The sequence below is a fragment of the Oxyura jamaicensis genome, chromosome 10 (genome assembly GCF_011077185.1).
Source record: "Oxyura jamaicensis isolate SHBP4307 breed ruddy duck chromosome 10, BPBGC_Ojam_1.0, whole genome shotgun sequence".
Lineage (NCBI taxonomy): Eukaryota > Metazoa > Chordata > Aves > Anseriformes > Anatidae > Oxyura > Oxyura jamaicensis.
In genome coordinates, this window is record NC_048902.1 from 20,538,654 (window position 1) to 20,563,450 (window position 24,797).

The following is a 24,797-nucleotide window of genomic DNA, read 5'->3' on the forward strand; positions in this document are numbered from 1 at the left end:
GGGCTGCTGCCGGTGCTGGGGCTGCTGCCGGTGCTGGGGCTGCTGCCTCCCCGCGGTGAGTGGGGCCGGGACCGGAGGGAGCCCGCAGGGAGCCTTAGCTGCACGCCCAGCCCCGGCGTGCCCGTGGTAAAGGCAGGATGGGGCTGAGCAGAGCGGTCCGTGCCCTGCTGAGGCTGTGGGCGTTAGATGGATAAGTGCCTGCAAGCCGCAGAGCTGCCGTGTGCTTACATATTCGTGTGTCCTGCCTGTTGCAGGGTGAGGGTTGTCACCCCGCTACATCACGAGGGCCCTAAGGGAACGCAGCGTGCACGGATTTAGGGACGTGCCAAGCCCAAACTGCTCTTGGTGGCAGCCTGCTGGGCAGGCAGGGCGCGAGGTGCTGAGGGGCTTCTCCCGCTGATCATCTCTGCTAATTTCATTTTCTTCATCTCACTTCCTACCCGTTTCTTTGAGTTATTTCGAATCGTGCCCTCTGTTTCGCTGGGTTTGGTTACGTCCCAAACCCCGGGCACTCGCTCTGTGACAGCGCGCTGCTGCCGCTCACGACGAGCAGAAGTTTATTTGCAGCCTTTCAGCCAAAATTGCACACCCTTTTTAGCAAATTACATATATATATATATATAACATTTGTATTTGCTTTTATAGTTTTGTTTGCAGCTCTTTTTACTAGCTTTTGGTTCCTGATGTAACTGAAATGGTATTTTACACCGCTGGTGTCTCAGGAAAGCACAGACTTAGGAAATAACGTGAAGTATTTTAGGTTGAGCGGTTTCTGTCACACAACCTCACTGTTAAGGTTCGTTATTGTCCCTGTCATTTTTCCTTTGTGTGCCCTTTGTAATGCTGGAGCCTTACTGGAGGCCGGGTCTTAAATTAATACAATAAAGTAAAACTTCTTGGCAGTAGCGTGGCCGTTGTCACCATCCCATCACAGCACCGGCTGCCCCCTCAGCCTGCTCTGCCACGCATGCAGTAGCCCGGGTGGCAACTCGCACAGCTCCTTTATCCAGCCGATCGGATCTCATTTTTATATCAGCTTTCATGTATTTTTTCCAAAGCTGCTCTTTTGTGTGGCTCAGGAGGGACCAGCGAGATGTTCAGTGCTCACGCAGGCACGTTGCTGCCAGCTTTATTCCTGCTCGCTCTGAAGTCGTTAGGGTGAGTGGATTATGCAAGGCTGAAGCCAGTCCCCCCAGATTAAGCTCTGCGGTTCTGTGAGTGCTTCAACACTCTCAGACACGTACCTGGGGAATTAGGAGGGCAGCGTGGCGCTGGGAGAGGAAATCCATCACGTTACCTAGAAGGTGAATAATAAGGCTCTGCAGGATTTCATTATGTAGGTGCTCAGGCTGTACTGAGACAGGGAGCTTCGGTGTGGTGTCTTGGGCAAGGGGCTATGTGGGAAACTCATTCTTGCATTTTCTCTTTGTTTTTAGAGGCCCCGATCCTCTGAAGCAAATCCTCAAATCCTATTTTCATAGGAGAATGCGTATGTTGGAAAAAATCCGTATGATTTCCAGAGGACTTGTTGAAAAAAAAAAAAAAAAATACCCCATTCATAAAATAATAATAATAATAAAAAAGAGCCCGACCTCTTCTGCGCTTTCACCAGAGAGCTGTGCAGCTTTCCTTTACCGGGGCTGCTTGTGACATGGCAACTTCTGTTCAAAGCAGAAGATCACGAACTACAGAGAGCAGCAGATTCAAGCCTGTGTATCAAACCGAGATCGCGTTGCTCGTGTTTGTGCTGAGTGACTGATGATGGCTCTCTTTTCTTTCTTTCTTTTAGCCGTGCAGCATCATTTCAGGCATGCGGAACACGTGAAGGTAATTTTAATGAGGGGGATTTGAAACACGAATGTATTTATGTGTATTTGTGCTCACAGAGTGGCAGAGATTCTTTGAAGAGAAGAATCTTTCTCATCCCACCTGGATAGACACAATTAGTGACATTCTGGGGCACTTTTCATCAATGCGTCTCATTTCTTTTTTCCCTTGTCTTAAAGCCAAAGGCTTTTCTCAGTAGTTACTGACTGTTCTCGTTCCGCTGAGTGTGTGTGCCAAGTTCTTCTGCTCTCAAAGCTATCGGGGAGCTTTCCTGGTGATTTTTATGGGAGCAATGTCAAGGGAGACAAAGGGGAATCCTAATAGGTTCTCAGCGTGGAAAGTCTTGAATGAATGTAGCTGTAAAATTTGCAAGGTGGGGCCTTTCCTACAGATGCTTATTTATTATTAGTGAAGAGCATCTTTTTCACCGACTGGCGTTTTTCGTAACTTGTCGCTCAGTTTTGACATGCCACGCTATTTCGGTGCTGGGATTTTCGTGATGATATAGGAACAATAGTCAAACATTGACTTCTGATTTCATGATTTTCAAACTTAATAATGGGATTTCCGTGCTTTTCAAAGTTGTGTGATGTGCTGTGAATTTTGTGGTGTTTTATTGGTGTTGTTAGTGGTGATCTGCTCAGTCCAGGGGTTTAGAATAGCTCTGGGGAGAGAAACTTTGCTGCCTCTGAGATGCAAGTAACTTTAAATAATGCAGTGTGTGTTTTGAATTGGATGATGCTCTTCAAAGGTTGTATTCTCTTAGTTATACTGTGCTCTTCAAAAATACTTAGTCTAGTGATAAAAGAATTTACTGTATACCTGTAGGGACAACTAGCTTCACAAGAGGCTTTTAAGGCCGGACTACGCATTAATTCATGTTCAAAGTTTTGTATGCATGGAAAGCTAGATCTCTTGCATCTTGCTATGCAGACCAGATAGCCATTTAGAATCTGCCTGCTGTAATTTTGTCCAGGAAAAAAAAAAAAAAAAAGTAGGAAAGCAAAGTGCAAATTAAAATGTTCCGTTAAAAGTGTTCATTTTCAAGTTGGATGTAGACATTCCTTAACTTGAAAAAGCCTGTATTATCCCCCACGTAGTGCATGTAGAGGAGAAGCAAATTTATGAGTTGTGATCATGGTAAAGAACGTATTCACGAATATACTGATTTTTTTTTTTTTCCTCTTGTCCTGGTTTGATTACTTCGTTACTAAAAATGGTAACCTTAACTTTGAGTTTCCAGGCCTTTCTAGGCATAGCATGATAATTAAAGATGTCTCCCTCCATCCCACTTTTTTTTTTACAGTACTTTGTCTTAATTTGAGCCTAAAGATTCAGTGGGATAATGTGGCAATTAATACTATCGCTTCAACGAGCTGGAAATTCTGATGTGATTAAAGTTAGTTTTGTATTTGACAGATGATGCTGCATCCGTACTCCCCTACTGAGATCCCAGCTGAGGACGCCGTCGGTGCTGCAGCCCGTGGTAAGAACTTTTCCCTTCCACAGCAGCGATCCCCTAGAAAGCCACGCAGTTCAGCTGCGTGCTGAGCAGTAGGACTGACTTCAGCCCAAAAGTCCTGCAGGAGGGCTTCCCGTGCTCACTGGGGCATAAAAAGCTGCAGCTTTCGGGAGCAGCATGGAAAAAACTCCATTTCACTGCAGAGACGGTGTGAACTGGAGAATTCACTGCATTATTCATCCTTCAAGAAAGCAGGGTTACCATCTAGTATGGCAGCACTAATGGATTTTCTTTAAATATAAAGATTATAATTATTCTAGCAAAAGTGCATTTGTACTAAAGTTTATTTGCGACGTTGACTGAAGGGTGAGCAAAGCAGATACACATCTGACATCCGCACGAATGCAGAAGGTAAAAGCCATTTAATTATCTTCTGCAGCATCTCAAGCAACCCTCTCCAGGACAGAGGCAGATAAAGAGGAGGAAACCCTGAGGAACCTCGTGGACGTTCTGCACCACGCCATGAGAAACGATCCCTCGCAGGGCGCCCTGGCTGCGCCTCCAGCAGCGACACCCACTCGTAATGATGCCACCGGTGCTCTGTGGTTAAAAGTACACAAGAAGCACGCTGAGAAGCCAAAAAGAACGGGAAAGGTTGCGGCGACGAGAAAACCGACCCCATTGACTGTGCCGTCACTTCTGACACTCCAAGCTGGCCCAGATTTTTCTGTTGCTTTGTGTGTTTTTGAATCTGCTCAGCTGACAGCAGCACTGGAAGAGCTTGCCTTCATACTGCAAGCTGCTGCTCCAAGGGGGAAAGATAAGATTCTTGATCAGTTAATAAAAGGATTTAGTGAAGTCTTTAAAGAATGTTTTAAAAAAAGCGATGCCAAAAATCGCAACCAAGTTTGAAAACCCAAAACCTACTCGCAAAATGTTGAAGGAAGTCGCGCTACTGTAAAAAGTTGGAACATCGAGTTCTAGCCAAAGTCATCTTGGGAACGATTAAAACGTTATAGATAGGAGGAGGGAATGCATCTGACAGTGTGAAACCCCACATCGCAATGGGCAAGTTGAATTGGCTGGGATCCAGGGAGCAAAAGCTCAGGCGGTAGAAGCAGAGGATTTGCAAAAACAACCATATAATTCTTCTAAAACTTCCTCTGCGCCTCCCTCTCCATCTCTTTGTCCACCAGGTCTAGGGGAAAGCTCAGCAGAAACCAGGGAAGTAAGATCTTTGATTAACCCGCTTTAAGACTTTAGCCCTCAGTTAAATACCTATACTAATAAATGTAATAAATATATTGATAAATGTAGTGAGAAAAATATCCTGGAGGAAATTACTGAAAAAGCTGCTACTTTGTCTAAGGCTCTAAAAAGTGTTTTCAGTGGAAGTCTGAGCACTGCAAGAAAAGAGATTCTTGAGAAGATACTAATGTCTAGGGCAGGCTTATAAGAGCCACGAAGGAATTCCATATATATATACATTAATACTAATATCTGGAATATTGTCATAGTCTTTAAGTGAGCTTTTAAAATAAAAAGTCAGTCATCCAAGCCAGATAATAGCTATTTATCCCAGTAATTAAAAGTTGTGATTTATTAATGCTCTGTCTCATGCCTGTTGTGCGACAATGATAAATTGGGAATAAAATGCTGAAATAAAGAGAAATGCTCGCTGGTCTTTTCCAATTTTTTTGTGGTCCATATGTTTGTACGGGAGGTGACCACCGAAGTCAGCCATATTTTTAATGTTTTTAGGTTATACTCAATGTTCTACACTAATGGCATGGAAATGAATTGTCTCCAACAACTTCTCCTTTTCTCCTTTTTTATTTTTTGATCATATTTTCATTTCGATCGCTGGAAAATCCATCGCTACTTAAAAACAGCACAATGCTGCAGCGTTTACATTTCCTGCTGCTAGTTGCCGGATTTTGGAGCCTTCCATCATTAATTTTTCTTACTGTTGGGATTTTCTTCAAAACGTCAAAATTCACCAAAATACTCAGCGCGTTGAGGCGTGCTGGACAGAGGCTTGGGCGCTCGGTGCCTCGCGCGGTGCAGCCCTGCTCCGGGGGGCTGCTGGCAAGGTTTGGTTATTTTCAAAGCACTCAGATGGGGACCCGCAAGCCAGTTTCAAAGTAGTTGTGAAATAACGAGGTAATTATGGAGATGTCACAGCCAGATGCTCCTTAATGGTTGCGTTGAATTCTTTTTTTTTTTTTTTTTTTTTTTTTTATTTGACATGAAAAGCTTTACCAGGACCAAATTAGCTTAAACCTTTAAAAGGGTGGGCATCTCCATGGCAAAATCGCTTAGATCCGAACTCACAGCTGGCTGAGGAGCTCTGGATCTTCGAATGAACAGGACTGGAAGCTGTAACACGTTTGGTTTAAGGTGAGTTGAAGAATTAAGAATGCTGAGGTATACGATTCTTCAAGTAAAAAGTTTTGTCATTTTTGCAGTTTTTCAGATAATTTAAACATCTTGAACTTTTTGTGCTTTGTTGAAACATTTGTGTCAAATCAGAGCAGACTCATAATAAAACACATGAATAGATAGTTGCATAGCTTGTTAGTATATGCATATGTGCATCATTTCTTGCCTTAATGCAAATATTCTAATGGGTGGTAAATGCAAAATCAGCTAGATTTTTTTTTTTTTTAATCTTAAAAAGGAAATTGTATATTTTGAGGATAGTTCTTTAGACTGATATAGATTGATCTATAAAAAATGCGCTTTATTTGTGCTTCACTTGAGTATTTAAAGTATCCATTATAGATAAGTTTGTGAAACTATAAAGTGATCAAGCGTGTTTTGCTTAGTTCTAAGAAAAGAAATGGAGCACAGCTCTTAAATCATCATAATTCTGTGCATATTTTTAACATGAAGGACCAAATTATACTGGTGAGCAATTATTTAAGTCATAAAAATGACTTAGAAATTTTTGGATAGTATTTTTTCTTTAAAAAAAAAAATCTGAAGTATTCTCTGACTGCTGAAGGATATTAATTTCTCACACCTAACACTTAAACTTGGGGTCAGTTGGTGTGTGCAGATATTTCTTATTTTCATTTAATAAAATGGTAGGGTTTTTTTCTGTGTAGGAAGACACTTTGCTCTATTTCTTTTTTGACTCTTTCTGCACTCATGATGAGTTTGAGGTAAGCTGCGTTACCTCCATCCTCCCTTCAAAAGCTGCCGCCAAACTGCACCTTCAGTTCCTGCTATGCTCAAGTACGTTTGCGTTGTATGAAACTCGAAAGAGACCGGCGTATATTCAGCACTGGACAAATTTTACTTGTGCAAAACACAAAAGTCCCCCGCGTGCGTTACCTCCGTCTCCACCTGTTTGGAACGCTTCGGAGCCGTGGCCCTGGCCTCAGAGCTGCCCTGACTGCACGAGAAGCTGCGCGACTTCAGGCAGCTTTTTTTCTGGAAACGTAGCAAAAGGTTGTTCAGCCGTGCTCTGTGGGGCTTTCCAGGCGAAATGTGTCGATAGCAAAATGATTTAGTACAAGGACGCCAGGATAAAAAGCGGCCAAATCTGGAGACAGTTCGGGGCACCGTCCGGTAAAGTTTTGCAGGTGTTTAATTTGACTAGAAAGTAGCTTAAAAGGGTAGTGACTGAGATGGGAGCAGCCCGCACCGAGCTGTGCTCCGAGTGCTGGGCTCCTGCCCACGGGCAGCTCCCAGCGCTGCGGAGGCTCTGGGCTCGGGGTCATGCTGGAGAGCCTGGGAGGGGGGAACCTCTGCAGGCAGGGAGGACAGAAGGGCTCCTCTGGAAGGACTGAATTGTCGGGCTTATTTTCATGAACTTCTACGAGGAGTTTAACCCAAGGAATTAAATAAAACGGGCTTGGGCTGGAACATCTGGCAGCTCGAAGGGCAGCAGGTAATTCAGCATCCCACCCCGTGCGGAGTCAGATGTCTGAACGTAGTACGTTAGGTTTTCTTCTTTATATTAAATTCTGTTCTTTTCCTAGCAGCCTGGCCGTAAATTATTGTGTCACATTAGCACATTCGGTCTTTCCTAGTCGAGATGCCCACAGCGTGTTTGTTTAGGGGAAGCACTCCGGGTATAAAGGGGGACTTGTGTCCGTAAGCCCCAGCACGTACTCGAGGATGATTTATGTTTTACTCTGCCCGCTCCTAGTAAACAGTTTCATGACCTTGGATTGCTGCAGTTTCAAAGTGAATTTATCTGGGCTGTGAATTGACAGCTTCAGCTCGGTTCAGAATTTGTGTGTGGTTTCTGCCGGGGTCCCAGCGGGGAATGCTGCAAGTTCAGGCAAAATACACGGGGTGGGGGAAATACTGCCGTCCTGGGACAGCGGGAGAAAAACCTCCTTGAAACGACCCTGCCTCACAGGGAAGCTCAGCAGCAGGCCCCATCCACTGCACCTATTTGTCAGCTCTTGATCGGGTTAAAATATTTACACGTTTTTGTGTGCGATTTAAAATCCGTTTGCTGTTTCCCCGTAGGTTTTGCCAGACTCTGCTGGCTCCTCTGCATTTCTCCCCGTTCTTTGAAGTCCAGCGTATGGGGGCATGAATCCCCATGCCACCAGATGACGATGGAGGGGTGGTTTGGGGCTATGGAGCTCAAAATATTCCCTGTTCCCTGCCCAAAATACTCCCCCCCCCCCCCGCCCCCTCCGTGCCCTGCCCCTCTCCAGGCAGCCGCAGAAGGGGAGCGCGAGTGCTTTACTACCTGGTCTCTGCTCCTGACATTCCCATGGCAACCTTCTCCCCAGTTTAGTCGCAGTTTATTGCCTTACAAGTAGGATTTGTTCAGAAAGGAATAAGGGTGGCAGTATGAGGGAGACACTTCCCCGTGTGTTCCTGACGGCCGCTGAATGGGGGCTGAAGCGCGGGGGGGAGGACGAGCCCCTCCTTGAACTGGGCAGGGCGTGCAACCAAGGCTGGGGTGCCTGATGGAGCAAGGGATGTAAAATAAAGGAAATTAACGGGAGAGCATCCGCCAGCTGTGATTTCTGCCTTTAAATACCCCGCACACCAGAAGAGCCGGGCTGCGGTCCCGGAGCTGGTGACAATCTGGCTGCGAGCGTAAAGCTGCGAGACGCGGCGGGTTAAAGCCGTGTGAGGCCGTGGGGAGCCCTTCCCGTGGGTGGTGGAAACGAAGCCAGAACGACAAAAAAGCCCCCGCGGGAGGAGGTTTCCCAAAGCACCCCGTCCCCCCTGCTCCTCCCGCAGGTCCCCAGCGCCATGAGCGCGGGCGAGGACGCGGCGTGGCTGCGCTGGGTGGCGAAGCAGTTTGAGAGCATCGCCGGGGAGGACAGGCAAATCGACCTGGAGGGGTTCAAAGCGGCTCTCAAGGTGAAGGAGGTGAGTGTCCCTCTGTGTCCAGGCAGGAAGACCCCCTAGTTTCAAGGCATAAAGATATGGCAGAGCTGATGGTGTGGTGTGGGACAGGGAGGGAGGAACCTCCAGGTACTCTGCAGCAAGCAGGGACAGCAAACGTGCCCCCCCAGCACCCCACGTCTCACCCTCCTCCCTCCCAGGGATGCTGCGGTGCCCACATCCCCCTGCAAAAACCTTCCTCCGTTCCTCCCTCCTGCTTTTGGTCCGCCACCATTTGCTGGGCCATTCGCAAGGCTGGCAGCGAGAGCTCTGTTGGCAGCAGCAGGATTCAGCCACGTGGAGCACCCCGCAGCCTCCCCAGAGCGTTTCTCCCCCCCTGCAGTCCTTCTTTGCCGAGCGGCTCTTCGCGCTCTTCGACTCGGACGGCAGCGGGACCATCAGCCTGGAGGAGCTGCTGAGCGCCCTGAGCCTGCTGGTGCACGGCAGCGAGACGGACAAGCTGAGGTTCCTCTTCCAGGTGTACGACGTAGACGGTAAGATGAGGGAAAATAGAAAAAAATCATGTTTTCTGGACACGGTTACGGTTGGCAGAGCAGCGCGGCTCTCTGGGTGTCTGGGCATGGGCAGGGCTGTGGCTTTTTGTGGTGGGAGATGGTGCTGGTTGCGCTGCCCCCGCTGCGTTTAGTGCTGGTGTCCGGTCCCCTTCTGGGTGAAGCACAACTCGATAGAGGGGTAGCTGGGTCTGTGCAGCAGGAGCCAGATCTCTGTTAAAGGTAAGCATCTATCTGGCGGCCTTTGTCCAGCGATGAAAGTATCAAAAATCCACCTGAAAGATGGATTAAGCAATTAACCAGCTCACGTCAGGGGGTCCCTCGATACCCTTGGCCATGGAGAGGTGCCAAGCGAGAGGTGGCAGCATCCGAATGGGAATGAATTTCAGGCTGGGATTTGTGCCGGTTCCCTTTTGTCTGTGAGAGACGGCCTGACCCAGGCGGGAGCATCCTCCCAGCACTGGAGCCGGGTGCTCGGGCTGTTCACTGCCCCCTTCCTGGCTGTGCTCTGCCTCCCGCGAGCCCTGTGCCCGCAGCTCCACGCTGAAAAGCTAAAAACAATTTTAAGTCCAACTCTTCTTGGGTTCACTCTTCTGCTTCTCCTGCTGTGACCTGCCTGGGCACAAACGCTGCCTCACCGAGCCCTTTGCCCAGTTTGCCTTCACGTTGACTTTGCCGGTGAGGGCGCCTGAATGAGACCAGCAGACCGAGGAGCGATGGCACGTTGTTGGCCAGTTGGCACAGCCTCCCCCAGGGAGCCCACGAGCGAGGCAGGGAGGCGATTTCTGCGTTAAGGCTGGAGGGAGGTGAGGCTGGGGGGGCCGTGGGGGCGATGCGGTGCCAGGGGTGGCTCTCACAGCCCGCCGGGCGCCTGCAGGCAGCGGTGCCATCGACCCGGCCGAGCTGCGCCTGGTGCTGCAGGCGTGCCTGCGGGAGAGCGCCGTGTCGCTGCCGCCGCCGCGCCTGGACGACCTGGCCCTGGCGCTCTTCGAGGCCGCCGACAAGGACCGCAGCGGCTCCATCACCTTCGAGGAGCTGAGGGCAGAGCTGGAGGCTTTCCCGGGGGTGATGGAGAACCTCACCTTCAGGTACCGCCGGGCTGCGCTCCCCCCGCATCCTGAGAGCCTTTTCCCTCCTGCTCCAGCGTGGGGTTTGTGCTCCCGGTGAGGCTCCTGTGGGGGTTCAGCCCCTGAGGTGCTCAGCCAGCACCAGGAGAAACTTGGGCACGTTACTCCAGCCCTGTGGAGCTGCGAAGGGCGTCTTGGTCCTGTCCCCTTTGCCCAGGAGCCTGCAGGGAGCTAAAACTGGGCTCACTGCTGCGAGGGGATGGGAGGGCACCGTGCCTGGGCTGCTCCTCCCTGGGTGCTGGGATGGAGTTGGGATGGTGCCAGGATGGGTGCAGGGTTTGGATGCAGGGTGGGTGCTGGGATGGTGCCAGGATGGGTGCTGGGATGGTGCCAGGATGGGTGCTGGGATGGTGCCAGGATGGGTGCTGGGTTTTGATGCAGGGTGGATGCTGGGATGGGTGCAGCATTTGGGTGCCAGGAGCAGTGTGCCAGGACGATGCTAAGACGCACAAAGGGTTTGGATGCAGGGACGTGTGCCCAGCTGGGTGCAGGGTTCAGATACAGGGCTGGGGGGCAGCCTGGCCGCAGGGCTACCCCAGCTCCCCGCTCCCCATCAAGGAGCAGCGTGCCGCCTTTCCCCCCAGTGCCGTGAGCTGGCTGAAGCCCCCACCACCCCCGGAGAGGAGCCGCCGGCCGCTCTGCCTGACCGCGGCGTACTGGCACAACCACGGCAGCCAGCTCGCCTTCCTGGGGGGCTACACCAGCCTCAACCTCCTGCTCTTCGCCCTGGCCGCCCTGCGGCACGCCGGCCTCGGCGGGTGGGTGGCGGTGGCCCGGGGCTGCGGGCAGTGCCTGAACTTCAACTGCGCCTTCATCGCCGTGAGTACGGGGTCCTGCGTGGGGGTGTGAGGTCCTGGGGGGTCCCCCCGGTGCCCTCGGCATCCCCAGGTGCTCCCCTTGCAGGTGCTGATGCTGCGGAGGTGCCTGACCTGGCTGCGCGCCACCCCCGTGGCCCAGGTGCTGCCGCTGGACCACAGCGTGGGGCTCCACCAGCTCGTGGGCTACGTGGTGCTGGCGCTGGCTGCCGTCCACACGGGCGCACACGTGGCCAACTTCAGTAAGTCGCAGCCCCTGGGTTGTCTCCATCGCGCCCCGATAGCCCTGGGGTGGGCTCCCCATCCTGCCCAGAGCCAGGGCAGGGGCATGATGCACAATGCAGCTTGGGGGGGACACCACGCAGCCCTGCCAAAAGCCACGGGACGGGGGGACCCCTGCCCAGATGCAGAGAGCCTGAGAGAACCGAGCTCGGGGAGCCCTGCCCCTGCCAGCTCTGCGTCCTGCTCGGGTGGCAGCGTTGGGAATGGCTTTGGTGTTCCCCAGGGGAAGGAGAGGGGTCTGCCCGGGTCCCCAGGGAGGGGGGCAAGGCCTGGGAGGGGGTGCCCATGCAGGCACCCGGAGCTGTGTCCGTGTGCTGGATGCTGCCTCCCTCTAGCGGCTCTCCCAGCCGGGCAGCGCCGGAGCAGGGCTGGATCCCTCCCCGCATCCTTCCCCGCATCCCTCCCTGCTCCCAGGGCCGGGTTTTGGGGTTTCACTCTCCGCTCTGGGCTCGGTGGTGCCCAGCCCTGTACAAATCCCACAGCCGACCCTCGGTGGTTGCAGCCTGCCTGGAAAAATTGGCAGGGCCGGCTCAGAGTCAGGGTTTTACTCCGAGGGCGCAGTGCCACGGTGCCAAAACTCACCCCGTGGGCAAAGTGCTGCCTCGTCCGGTGGGATGTGGGGTCTCGGGCACCTCGGCTCCCTTCAATCCCTTGCGGTGCCATTGCAGGGAGCAGGGGCTGGAGAGGAGAAATGTGACCTTAAAAAATTCCCGGGCAAACCCACGGGGCTGTGCCTTAGCGCAAAGCCACCCTCGCGTCCTGGTCGCTGTCGGGCTGGGTTTGGGTGCCTGAGCCCCGTCCCAGCCCCGTGTTGTAGGCAGGCTGGCACGGCAGGACGGGCACCGTGGTCTCACCGAGTTCCTCCTGACGGCGCGTCCCGGCGGCGGGGGGCTCGGCGGCACGGCCTCGCAGACCGGGCTGGCGCTGCAGGGGCTGCTGGCCACCATGCTCGCCTTCTCCAGCCCCTGCGTCCGCCGTGGCGGGCACTTCGAGGTGTGTACCCTGCACGGGGAAACCCCAAAATGCTCCCACACGTGGCACGGGGGGGGACCGGGCTGGGGTCCCCCCCTCCTGGTGTCACCGCCCCTGGCACCGGTGACCCCTGTGCCCTGCCCGCAGGTCTTCTACTGGAGCCACCTCTCCTACATCTCCGTCTGGGCCCTGCTCGTCCTGCACGCCCCCAACTTCTGGAAGTGGTTCGTGGTGCCCGGGGGCCTCTTCGTGCTGGAGAAGGCGGTGGGCCTGGCCGCGTCCCGTGCCATGGGGCTGCGCATCGTGGAGGTCAACCTGCTGCCCTCCAAGGTCCGCAGCCCCCGCGCCCCCCCTGCTGCTGCTGGGGGAGATACCTGAGATACCCGTGGGGCACTTCAGAGCCTGGGGACAGGCAGGGTGCAAGTGAAGTCTGTGGTCGTTCGATGCAGAAGGGAGAAGGGGGGATAAAAGGTGAAGGGGGCGACGTGTCCGATGCGTTTGCATGGCAGAGGGAAGGGCCGTGCTCTTCCAGAAGTGCCCCGCGTCCCCTCCCTGCATGCACAGCAGTGCTGCTCTTCTGCCTTCAGATGGACGGGTGAAATCCCCAGGTTTTATATAAAAATAGATCGGTTTACAGGGAAATGTCTTTTGGGGTTACTTGGTAGTGTTCAGGAATCCACGCTGCGTTAGTGAATGTCTGCGGCAAAAGGTGAAAGCGGTTTCTTCATTCTCAACCTTATTATTATTATTATTATTATTATTATTATTATAATCTATTTGCCAAATTATTGCCAAGCCTTTGCCTGGGGGCTAGCGCCGGGCAGCGGATTTCCAGGCCTGCCAACCTTCTGCTCCCCGCACCGCAGGTGACGCACCTCGTGGTGCAGCGGCCGCGCTCGTTCCGCTTCAGGCCCGGCGACTACGTCTACCTGAACGTCCCGGCCATCGCCGCCTACGAGTGGCACCCCTTCACCATCAGCAGCGCCCCCGAGCAGCGAGGTGCGCCCAGGGGTGCTCGCTTGGCACCGCGGGGACGTCCTGCGCCCACCGGCCGGGTGGGTGACCCCCCTTGATGGGTGACCCCCCCCCCCTCTCCCCGGTGCCGGTGCGCGGTGCCGCGCGGTCGTGCCCGTGTGCCACCGGGTGCTGCCGGCCCGCAGACACCCTCTGGCTGCACGTGCGGGCGCGGGGGCAGTGGACCAGCAGGCTGCACGAGTACTTCAGGCAGCCCGAGGCAACGCAAGCCAGCGGGAACCTCGGGAAGGCGAGGTGGTGGCGGTGGGCACAGGTTGGTGAGGACGGGGCTCTGCTTCCTGCAGCAATGCCGATTGGAGCCCAGACCCTGCCTCTGCACATCCCCAAGCCTGGTGCAGCCGCCAGGCACGGCAGGCTGAGCACCAGGTGCCCAGGGCATCACAGCCAGGGATGCCTTCTTCTTTTTTCTTTTTTTTTTTTCTTTCTTTTCTTTTTTACATTTCTTTTTTCTTTTATCTTTTTTTTTCCTTTTTCTTTTTCCTTTTTCTTTTTCCTTCTTTTTTTTTCCTTCTTCTTTTTTCTTTTTTTTCTTTTTTTTTCTTTTTTTTTATTTTTCCTTTTTCCTTTTTTCCTCTTTCCTTTTTCCTTTTTCTTTTATTGCCTTCTTCTTTTTTCTTTTTCTTTTTTCTTTCTTTTTTTTTACATTTCTTTTTTATTTTTTTCTTTTTTCTTTTTCTATTTTTTTTCCTTTTTTATTTTTTTTCCTTTTTTTTATTTCCTTTTTTTTTTTTTTCTCCCCTTTTTTCTTTTTTCTTCCTTCTTTCCCCTTTTCCCTTTCCCCTTGCCGTTGCCTCGCAGACACGTCTCTGCACCAGGCCTGGCTCACTGGGGGACTCCGTGGCTACCGCTGGGGACGAAGCCGTTGAGCTGACATCGTACAGAGCCACCGGGGCACCCGCTGCCCCCCAGGGGAGGACGGACGAGGACCCGCCACCAGAGCTGGTAAGCACTGTCCCCATCCTCACCAACACGTCCAAGCCCCCCAGGGGCAGGGCAGGGGGCCCTCGCTGTCACCTGGCGCTCACAGCCCCCTGGCTTTGGGGTTTGGCCCAGCCCTGGAGATGCTGAGCGAGAAAAGCTGCAGGGGCAGCATCCCCTGCGCTCACCCCCCTCTGCCCCATGCCCATGGCACCGGGCACTCAGCACCCCGGGCATTTGGTGCTGCCCCGGGTGCGCCCTGGCTCATCCCCACCGGGCCCTGCAGCCGAGGCGCTTCCCGGCAGACAGGAGGAACAACCCGGAGAAAAGGGAGACGACCCCATTTCCCTCTGAAATCAGCCCAAACTTCTTAAAAAGATGTTTTTAAGAGGGAAACTTCTCCCCGCCCCCAAGTGGGAAATAAATCGTGCTGACGCCGTGGCGCTGGGAGCCACGGTTAGCAGCTTTTATCACCCGATATGAAAAGCTCTCAGGATATTGATTCTGTCACAGCTGGAGGAGCAGGCGTTACAGATAACGAATTTATATGCACCGTTTTTAATGAGTTTCTCGTTGCTGTTGGGCTGTTATCTGTCCGAGACTCCCCTCCTGCCACCAGGGTGATCGCCACCGCCGTAAACCCGTTGCTCGCTCCCTGCCTTTTGGGGGGAACCGGATTATTGCATTTTTAAGCAACACTCAGAGAGATTGGGACCTGGATACCATCTCATACCCATCTGATGGGCCCTGGAGCGCCCTTTCCAGGCGTCTCCAAACCTCCAGCCCGGGGGCTGCGGGTGGTGGTTGGGGGGTTGCCCGGGGCCATCTGTGCTGAGCTTGGCTCCAGCGGGGCCTGGGGGCAATGTGCACAGCCCCAATAAAGCAGAGCTCGCCTAACAAACCAAATTGGGAGGAGAAAACCCCAACAGCAAGCCGAGGAGCCCAGCTGACGTAGCGCAGGGCTCTGGGAGCAGGCAGCAGGGGATGGTCGCCTGCCCACCGGTGACGCTGTGCTCTGTGCCCGCAGGTTTCCACGGGGCCGGGCGAGAGCCGTCGGCTCTGCAGCATCAAGGTGAGGGATGTCCCGGCCCGTCTGCGGCTCTGGGACAGCAGAGATGTGCTGGGGACCTGTGGCAGGGACCCTACTCATGTGCCCAGCAGCTCAAGTGCGTGCCCCTGTGCAGGGAGGGTCCTGCCTTGGGGCTGGGCATGCGCGCGCGCTGCCGGGGGCTTGGCGCCCCTGATTTAGCGCTTGTGGGCTCCCTGGGTTTCTGCACGCCCGGCCTCTTTTCTCCCCCAGTGCTACATCGACGGCCCCTACGGCACCCCGACGCGCAGGATCTTCACCTCGGAGCACGCCGTGCTCATCGGCGCCGGCATCGGCATCACCCCGTTCGCCTCCATCCTGCAGAGCATCATGTACAGGTCAGTGCCGTGCCGGGCTGCTTCGGGTTCCTCCCTCCCAAACGTTGGGCGCAGGACCCAAAGCTGGGTCCCCTTACGGTGTTAACCTTCACCCTGGGGGAGTTCGGGCCAGGCGCCTGCTGTGGGGCTGTGGGGTGGGGTGCTGGGGGTCTCTGTGCTGTTTGTGGGGTGTGAGGGATGCCGGGGGGGCTGCAGGACTGTGCCACCCGAGCAGGTACCGCCTGAGGAAGCAGAGCCACGACTACAAACAGTGTGAGACCCCGCGGGACGAGGACATGGTGCTCAGGAAGGTGGGAGCGGGCTGGGGGCACGCGGGAGGAGGGTTGGCACCGGGGATGGGGGCTGCAGTCGGCCCCCGTGCCGCCAGCGAGCCCCGAAGCGGGGTCTGCGTCTTTCCAGGTCGACTTCATCTGGATAAACCGGGACCAGAAGCACTTCGAGTGGTTCGTCAGCCTGCTGGCGAAGCTGGAGCTGGAGCAGGCTGAGCAGGAGCCGGGAGGTGAGCGGGAGGCGGGGGGCACCAGCGCAGCCCCCTCTTCCCGGGGGGGGGGGCTCGGCACCGCCCCGAGCCCCGGTTCCCCTGCGAGGCGCAGGGCGGTTCCTGGAGCTGCACCTCTACATGACGGCCGCCCTCGGCAAGAGCGACGTGAGGGCCGTGGGGCTGCAGCTGGCCCTGGACCTGCTGGCCGCCAAGGAGCACAAGGATTCCATCACGGGGCTGCGCGCCAGGACGCAGCCCGGCCGCCCCGACTGGAGCAAGGCGAGGGCTGGCTCGTGCCGGGCAGCGGGCACCGAAGCCGGCACGGATCCTGACGCCTTCCCCTTCTCCTTCGTCCCCCACGCTAGGTGTTTGGCAAGGTGGCCGAGGAGAGGAAAGGGAAGGTGCAGGTTTTCTTCTGCGGCTCCCCGGCGTTGGCCAAGGTCATCAAAGCGCACTGCGAGCGCTTCGGCTTCCGCTTCTTCAAGGAAAACTTCTGACGTGGGGGGTGCTGGGGGCACCCGGTGCCATTCAGGGCATCATCCTGCAGCACCCCCGGGCCCCCAGCTCCGTGTCCCCTGGCCCTGCCACCCTGCAGCCCCCCAGGGAGCCAGGGGGGTGGGATGGACGGGTGACACGGCGGGGACGAGGGACAAGAGGGGCTGGGGCACAGGGATTTGGGGTGGAGGGGACGGGGTCCTGCAGCCCTGTGGGGGGGGGGGGGGTGTCCCGCAGCACCTCGGTGGGTTTTGGGGGTGGGGGCAGGGACCCGTGTCCCAGAGCGTCTGGGGACGGAGGAGCCCGGTGGAGGGCGGCAGGGCGCGCCGGAGGAGCGGTGCCCACAGGAGGGCACTGCAGCCTCGCCAACCGCACAGCTCGTCCCCGGGCCCCCCCCGGCCCCCCCAGGCCCTGGAGGCAGCGCAGGGTACGGGGGGGGCTCAGCACCCACCGTCCTCTGCACGCAGCACACGCCGGGCTTTGCCTCTTCTTGTCCTTTTGGGTGGAAAAGGAGCGATTTAAGGGGTGCCCAGCGCACGGCCCCGAGCAGAAGCGGGTGGGCCCCAGCACCGATCGTGGGCCGGGGGCTGGTGAAGCCCCAGCGGAGCTCCCCACGGGGCCCCACGGCACCTCCGAACAAAAACCCGCGTGTCCCTTGGCAGGTTTGGGCTTTTATCATCCACCCGCGCGATGCGCTGATGCTTCCGAGTTAAAAAATGCAGATATGGTAATTTAGAAAAAAACGCTCATCTTAGGGTAAAGTTACCCGTGGGGAGAGCTCCGTCTCTCCTGCCTTTTGGGGATGTTTTGGCCCAGATTCAGTGCCCCAGCCCCACGGCAGAGCCCATCCACCCCACCCCAGCCCTGGATTTGGGGCGGTGCAGGTTTGGCAGTCTGGTGCCCCTCGTCCTGCCCGTGAGCTGCAGCACCCGCAGGAGGAGGCTGTGTGAGGTGGGGGAAGCTTTTCCCTTCCCCAGGGTGTCCCCACAGCAGGAGGAGGGTTGGCACCTTCACTCTGCCATCCTCGCCAGCAGCGGCCCTGGAAGCCAAGGCCATGTGTGAGTGCTCGGCTTACATCCGCGCACGCCGAGCTCCGTGTCTGCCCTTAGCCCATTGCCATGCCCAAAGCACACTTGTAGAGGGGGTGAGGGCAACCGCGTCCCTTCCTGGGCCCTTTGCTCTAACCCCGGCTCAGACCGCGGGGGTGCAGGCACAGGGACCCCTTCCCTGCCCCTCGGCCCGGAGCTGGTTCGGGGCACGGCGAGGAGCCGGGCGATGCAGCTGGCTCCAGCCGCAGCATGAAATCTGGAGCCAGGGAGGAGGAATCATTCGACGTGGGGCCATGACATAAACTTCATGGCTGAATCCGCTTCAGACAGCGTGATAAATGGGCTGGCTAACGATCCCCGCTGGGTTACGGCCAGCGCTGGCGCGTGATGGATGCCGGCAGCGCAGAGCTCTCGGCGCCCTGCGAAAGCGCAGCGCGAGGTGACGATCCCCAAGTCAGGAGTCAATTTTTCTTAACCTCGGCTAATGCAGGTTTCTTGCCTCCTTGATTAGCAGTGGGATGGAAACATAATGAGCTCTCCCGCTGGTGCCAGCTCGGGGAAGGAGGCCCCTTCCCTCCCCAGCCCGCAGCCCCCCTCTGGCACCGCGCTGCGCGGCCCCGGCTCGCCCTGCAGGCTGCCTCCTCGGAGAGGTTTGTGCCACCCACGGCTCCCAGCCCTCTCCCCAGCCATGACCGAGGAAACCAAAGCCCCTCTGCCCCCAGCAGCGCTTCCCCAGCTGCATTTCCAGTGCAGTGCCCCCGTTACGTGCCCTGCAGTCCTGGGGATGCGCTGGGGTAGCGTGGCATCCCCGGGGCTCAGCTTTGGGACCGTGGGCTTAATTCCAGGCACAGCAGTGCGGTGAGCAGGCGCTGCTTTTTCTGCACTTTTGCCATAATTAGGGACTTTGCTAGAGGTCCGTGCTGCGAAGCAGAGCCTGGGTGTGACCCCAAGCCTGGGGCTCTGCCCCTGCCTTGACGCGGGTCGGCGCGGGCTGGGGCGTTTTGGCTGCACCCCGATGGCCCCGCGCCTTGCCGAGGGGGCTGCGTCAGCAGGGGGTGATGTCAGCTCCTGCTCCCAACCTCCAAGGGAAAATTAGGGCAGCTGCAGCCTCCTGGGGCTGGCGAGGGAAAAACAACCCTCTGCAGAGGGAGCCGGGGTCTTTCAGGGATGCCTTTCAGCTCGTCTCCCCGATTGAGCCCATTCATGTGCACGCTGCTCCGCTTCCACGCAGGCGTCTCCAAAGATGCCAGAATAAAACAAAACGTGGCTGTACGTGGCAGCGTCACGTGGCTACGGAAAACACCCTCATCTCAATCATAAAGAAGAGTTAATTACACCTCCCCGCTCTGCCGATGTACTGAAGCGATTATGAACAGAGTGCAGCATTCCGCGCCTGCCGATAACCGTTTCCCTTCCCCGCTGAACCGCAGGGCACTAAGGCGCCGCGCTCCGGCACGCCGCTGCTCTCGAAGCAGCTCACCAAAAGCAACTTCAGCTCTCTTTGAAGACGGGGACACCCCGGCGCCCCCGAGCAGATCGCGGGGGCACGGTGCCAGAGGCGCAGAAACCCCCGCGGGTGCAGAGCCGGATGGCGCGCACGCTCTGCGGCTGGCAGCCTTCCTGCAGGCCTTCTGCAGTTGCGCACAGGGCTCCTCGCAGGGAATCTGGGGGCTGGCACCGTGCTTTGGGGCGACGTGCACCCCAAAAATCAGGCTGGCAGGGGGACGCCGAGCAGACGGTGGGGATGCGCTCTCGCAGGGGGGCTGGAGGCAGCACCAAGGTCACTGCTGCCGCGGTGCCTGCTGAGCCGCTCCCGTCCCAGCCCCGGCGATGAAAAATTAATGAATTCCTTCCTCTCCATCCACAGAAGCTCTGCCAGCTGCCATTTTCCCCGGCTCATCAGATGTTTCCTTCGGAGCCGAGGGAGAAATGATTAAAAGATGTGCGAGGCGGGGAGGGGGTGGGTGCCACCCCCAGCGCTGAGCGCTGCTGCCTTTGCTCCGAGGGGGGCGCAGAGCTGGGGAAAGGGCCCTGGGCGATGGGCGCAGGTGGCTCCGGCTCCTTGGCCAAACCAGCTCGGCTTCGGGATGGTTCCCAACGCCAGCGATGCCGCAGAAAGCTGAGCCCGGAGCTGCTCCGAGCCCGGGGTCTGCTTTGTTTCGTGGCTGTTTTTTAGCATTAAAGCAACAGGAGGCTCCGGATCGGGAGCCTGGGGAGGCAGGGCGTGAGGTTAGCTAATCACACACCGCCTGATTAATGCCTTCCCCTGGCTGCCTTCATTATTGTGATTACACTCCGGCGGTAGCATAGCAACAGCTAATTGTTGGTTGGATGCAAAGAGCATAATTCCCCGTATTAAAATTTTATTAAGATGTAATTGCGTTCGTCCTGCAGCGGTGGAGACGCTCCAAAGGCGCCGGGGCGCGGCAGCAGCGCTCCTCGCCTCCGGGCTGCCCCTTCGGAGCCTGGAGGACGTGGGGCCGGGGTGGGCACCGGGATCTGGGGGGCAAAAACTCGTGGGGAGGAAGGATTAGGGCTGCGGCTCCAATCCCCCGTGGCCGTTTGCATTTATTTGCCTGGGGATTTTGCAGCCCCAGCTCGGTGAACTCCACGGTGCCAAACCTCCAGTAGGAACCCTTGCACTTTGAGGGATAAAAGGGGGATTTGGGGAGGGGATGAAGCGCTGCCATACCTCAGCAGGCAGCTGCCGTCAGCACAGCCTGTTGGCAAGGAACCGCAGCAGGAGCTGGCGGCCACCAGAAGCCCTTCGCTGCCGGGGCCGTGCCCCCGCTCCTCGAAACCCAGGGAGGGAAAGCTTAAAGGAGCTGTGTTTGTTAGCAGCGCCATCGCATTTGGCATATTCCATCCCTAAGTGGCCCTGGTACACAGATATTATTCACTTAAGTAATCAATCACTGCCAACAAATTACAGGATACAGGGAACGAAATTAGCAGAGTGAACTATGGATGTAAAATTCATTTGAAATTCAATTTAGGAGCAACATTAGCTTTCAATTAGTCTGCCCAACTGTTTGAGCATCGTTTTGTCTATCAGATTTTTATATAAATGTAATTAACCTTTGCTGTTAAATCGTTGTTGATTTCATTGATATAATTATTATGCGGCTCCTAATATTTTGCTCGGCTGACATCTCGTTAGCCGGTGGCTTCCAATTAGGGACACCGGGGCTGGGGGTGATCTCTGGGCCCACGTGGGGGACGATGGCGCTCGAGACCGTTTTGGTGGTAGCAGTGGTGGTTCTGGTGGTGTTTTTGGTGCTTCTTTTGGGGGGGGCGGCGGCTCTGGAGGTGTTGGAACGTTTCTTTTTTGTGCTGCCTCTTGCCGTTTCCAGCCCCGCAGCCAGCGGGAAGCGAGCTGCAGCGAGCCCTCCGCCGTCTGCCCCTCGGCACTGCGGACAGGTGAGGACACCTGGGGCTTTTCTCTCCCCCACCTTCCCCTATGGTTGACGTAAAACCACTTTTGCCCCCGATGGGCCGCGTGGCACGGTGAGATCCTGGCGTGTGTGCCCGTCCCAGCCTTTCCCGGGTGTCCTCACTCAGAATTACACCGAGTTCTTATTTGTTGTTTCTTATTTTATTACTTATTTATATGAAACGTGTTATTTGTTTATTTATATGAAACCAAGTTATTTTCCTGTTCACGAAACCCGCGGTCACAGGGATGTGGGATTGTCCCTTGCTATCAGGGACACCGACGATGATCCCCCATGCGCAGCGGTGACGATGCTTCGCCCCCTTCCCTTCTTCCCACACCCCAAAACCCAAAGCTGCCGATGCCGTCCGCTGCAGCACAGCCTGGGGGGCTGGGGGACGTTATAGCTTTGCACCAAACGAGTTAATTAAGGAGCAATAACTCCTCACAGGCTCGTTACAAGCATTCGCTGCCCCCAAAGCAAAGGCGGGGGGCACCGGGCGTCCTGCACCGCGCGGCGAGGAGGATGAGGAGGGACGGGCTGCGGCTCCCCGGAGAGCACCAGGAGGGAGCCCAGCGCCCGCTCTTCTCCCCGAAAGGGAAACAGCACTGCCAGTCCTTCATTCCCTCCAGTTATTTTTAACAGGCACAACTTTCCCCCTTCGGCCCTATGGATTTTTTTGCAGCTGTGAATCGGGCGCGTGCCCGCTGCGTGCGCCTGGTTCTGCCCCCGTTGGGGCCGGGGGAAATTTTCCCATTGACGTCAGCGGGAGCAGGATCGATCTCCGTGTGTGTGCCATTTGTTCCCGAGGTTTTAACAATTCATTTCCTTCCTCCATCGCCGAAGACAGCAGGCGTGGAGGCAGAGGAGCCACCTCGGAACCACGCATTAATCCAGGAATCACCGGCTCAGGGCCCGGGCCGGGGGGAGGCTGAGCGGGGAACAGCGGGGCTCGGTGTTGGGCTGTCGGAAATAAAGGATTCCGCGGGCAGAGCACGGCTCATCGGGAACACGATGATAACTGCAATGTAAATGTTTAGGCGGGCATCAGGACCTCATCTTTCAAGCCCTATTTGAAGGCATTACGGCGTGCGGCCCCTGCCTAAATCCCTTGCCCGGTATTGGAACAAGAGCATCCCTGGTATTGCTTTACAATGCGCTTTGGGGACGCTGTTTACTGTTAGGTGGGCTGCCAACACGGCCCTTAAACCATCAAGAGCAGTGCCTGGAAGAACGGGAGAGTGAAAACCACGCGTTTCCACCCCGAATCACGCAGGGAAAGCTCAGGGAGCCGGCGTGGCGCCTCGCCATGCTCCCTCCTCGCACTGCCCTGCCCCAAGCAGAGCCACCCCGTCCCCCCTGTGGGTCTGAGGACCCCAAAGTGGCATTTCTTCGAAGGATGAGCATCTGAACCGGGCTCGTGGGGTGACATCGAAACCCTCCCGAGGGGGGCTCTGTGCGGGTCCCTGGCACCAAGGGGCTGCTCCGCTCCCCGGCCCCTCGCCGCTGCCGCTTGGCGAAGGGCCCTCCAGCCGTCCCACGTAACGACACCGCCTGGGCAGCACCGCGGGGGCTTCTTCCATCGCCGCAGCTCCACTGGTGTGAAAGCCACGGCGAGATCCGGGCTCGTTTGCGATGGAAAAATCTGCGGCAGCGCCAGGCTGCGCGGGCACGGGCGGCGCGAGCCCTCCGTGCACGGAGAGGGGAGGGGGAAGGCAATAAGCTGCCATTACCTGCGCATCTCGCCGTGCCTCGCCCTGCGGTTTCGTTTGCCCGGCGTGTGACAAACAGGGCTAACGCATAACGCAGACGGAGGAGGTGTTCGTGTCGCCACAGAGACGAGCTTTGGGCCAGTCCTGCCTCGCACAGCCGCCAGCATCACAGCATTTGCGGGGTCCCCGTGACCATGCCACGGAGCAGGAGCTCAGCGCCCCGTTCGGCACTTTTTCTTAGACGTTTTTGCTTGTTTATGTGCTGCTGGTGAGGTTTGAGCGATGTACGGGCGTCCCAGCCCCGGTGCTTGGTCCAGAAGCAGGGGGATGTGTGCGGTGCGGTGCTGCTGGGGTTGTGTTTGTGCTACAGAAGGCAAGGCCACGGGATGTGCTTTGCAACCCCAGGGTAAAGCGGGGAAGGTCTCGTGGCAATGCTGAGCTCCGGCCTACTGTAAATACCTTCCTGGGTCTGAGTCACGAGGACGGTGCTCTCATTAGGACCCTTGCTGGGTTAATTTACCCGGTTAACGTGAAACCAGGGGAAGGGCAAGGCACCGTTTCCAGACGGTTTCTCTAACACCCGTCGCTCAGTTGGCAGGGCCCTACAGGACCGTGCAGGAGCTGGGCTGCTGGGCTTGGACCAGTGCCACCAGCCCTAGGTCCTGCCCCGGGACACCACAGCCCCGTGCTGGTTGATTCGGAGCCCGAGGCCGTGCTCGGAGGGAAGTCGGCAGCACACGGCGAGGGTTCTGCAAGGGGCAGGCTTGGGCAAGGGGTCACAGCGGGGGCCGGGGCAGGGGCCAGCCCTTGCACGGCCGCGTGTGGCTGCGCAAAGCAGGACAAAGTCCCAGGGGCTGCTGGCAGCGGCCCAAAGGAGCCAACGGGGAAGTCAGCGTTCTGGCGTGCTGGGCGCAGCCGGGTAACGTCCAGTCCCCGTGGTACGGAACTGGTGGGGAGGACAAGGAAATAGGAGAAAAATCGCCAAAAGCCGAGTTTGCAGCCGGGCAGGAGGCGGCACCGTGCCGAGGGCTGCCTGGTCAGGTAGGGGTGGGAGACCCCCGAGGCTCCGACCAGCACCTCTCCAGCAGCACCTGCCGCGCAGAGTGCTCAAATCCGTGCAGGTCGGGGTCATTTTTTATTTATTTTTTTTTAAAAAAAGGGAAAATCGAGCAAAATGCCGTCTGATGGGGCTGCGGACACGCTGCGGGGGGGGTGCATGTGCTCAGCCCGCAGAGCGGAGGCCGGGGCCTCGCCCCCCTACCCGGGCCGAGGCAGGGCACGGTCCCCCCCGGGCCCCCCCGCGGAGCGCGCCGCCCCCGGCCCGGCAGCGCAGGGGTTAACCGCACCCCGCCCCTCGGTCTCCCGCGCCCGCGCCGCCACGTGCGCGCCGCGGGGCGGGGGGCGTGGCCGCGCGCAGCCAATGCGCGGCGCCCTTCTCCCTCCAGACCCCGCCCCCCTCCCCTTTCCCCCGCCGCGCTCTCCCATTGGCCGGCGGCAAGCCCCGCCCCCTCCCGCCGCTCTCGCGGGAAGCGTGGGCGGGGCCGCTCCCCCCGCCCCGGCGCAGGTAGCGCCGCGCCGCGCCGCGACCGGAAGAGCCGCGCGCTCCTATTGGCCGGCGGGCTCTCAGCGCCCCGCCCACTGCGCTCCGATTGGCTGCGCGGGGGCGGGGCGCGGCGCAGCTCCCTCCGTGCGGCCCCGCCTGCCCCGGCGCTGGGGTTCCGCCCGCCGGCAGGGCCCGCGGCCGCAGGTAGGGACCGGGACCGGGCTGCGGGGGGGGCGGCACCGGAGGGGGCTGGCGGGCACCGGGGCCGGTACCGGGGCCGGGGCCGGTACCGGGCACGCTCCGCGGGGTCAGCGCAGGCTCGGGAGCCGCCTGCCGGGAGG

At 57.1% G+C, this 24,797-nt stretch overlaps 2 protein-coding genes across 2 annotated transcripts in view; both read left to right on the forward strand.

The window, feature by feature from the left end:
- The first annotated feature begins 5,429 nt into the window (after positions 1-5,429).
- Positions 5,430-16,755, forward strand: NOX5 (NADPH oxidase 5). Its single transcript, XM_035336202.1, has 17 exons — positions 5,430-5,689; positions 8,510-8,641; positions 9,000-9,150; positions 10,046-10,256; positions 10,880-11,114; positions 11,199-11,352; positions 12,210-12,385; positions 12,512-12,694; positions 13,231-13,363; positions 13,525-13,652; positions 14,198-14,350; positions 15,345-15,389; positions 15,618-15,742; positions 15,957-16,032; positions 16,142-16,241; positions 16,336-16,502; positions 16,589-16,755. Exons 2-17 carry the CDS (start codon positions 8,522-8,524, stop codon positions 16,718-16,720), a joined length of 2,289 nt encoding a protein of 762 aa, XP_035192093.1. The 5' UTR covers positions 5,430-5,689; positions 8,510-8,521; the 3' UTR covers positions 16,721-16,755.
- Positions 16,756-24,528: 7,773 nt separating this feature from the next.
- Positions 24,529-24,797, forward strand: part of GLCE (glucuronic acid epimerase) — a 44,624-nt gene continuing 44,355 nt past the window's right edge. Inside the window, exon 1 of the mRNA XM_035335652.1 lies at positions 24,529-24,660. The gene's annotated coding sequence lies outside the window, so the exon portion shown is untranslated. The remainder of the gene's footprint in view (positions 24,661-24,797) is intronic.

Bases quoted from the DNA above. Each gene is read 5' to 3' on its own strand.
- NOX5 (XM_035336202.1), top strand. From the start codon at position 8,522: ATGAGCGCGGGCGAGGACGCGGCGTGGCTGCGCTGGGTGGCGAAGCAG. The intron at 15,743-15,956 runs GTCAGTGCCGTG...CCACCCGAGCAG, and splicing joins CTGCAGAGCATCATGTACAG to GTACCGCCTGAGGAAGCAGA. The intron at 16,503-16,588 runs GCGAGGGCTGGC...CCCCCACGCTAG, and splicing joins GCCGCCCCGACTGGAGCAAG to GTGTTTGGCAAGGTGGCCGA.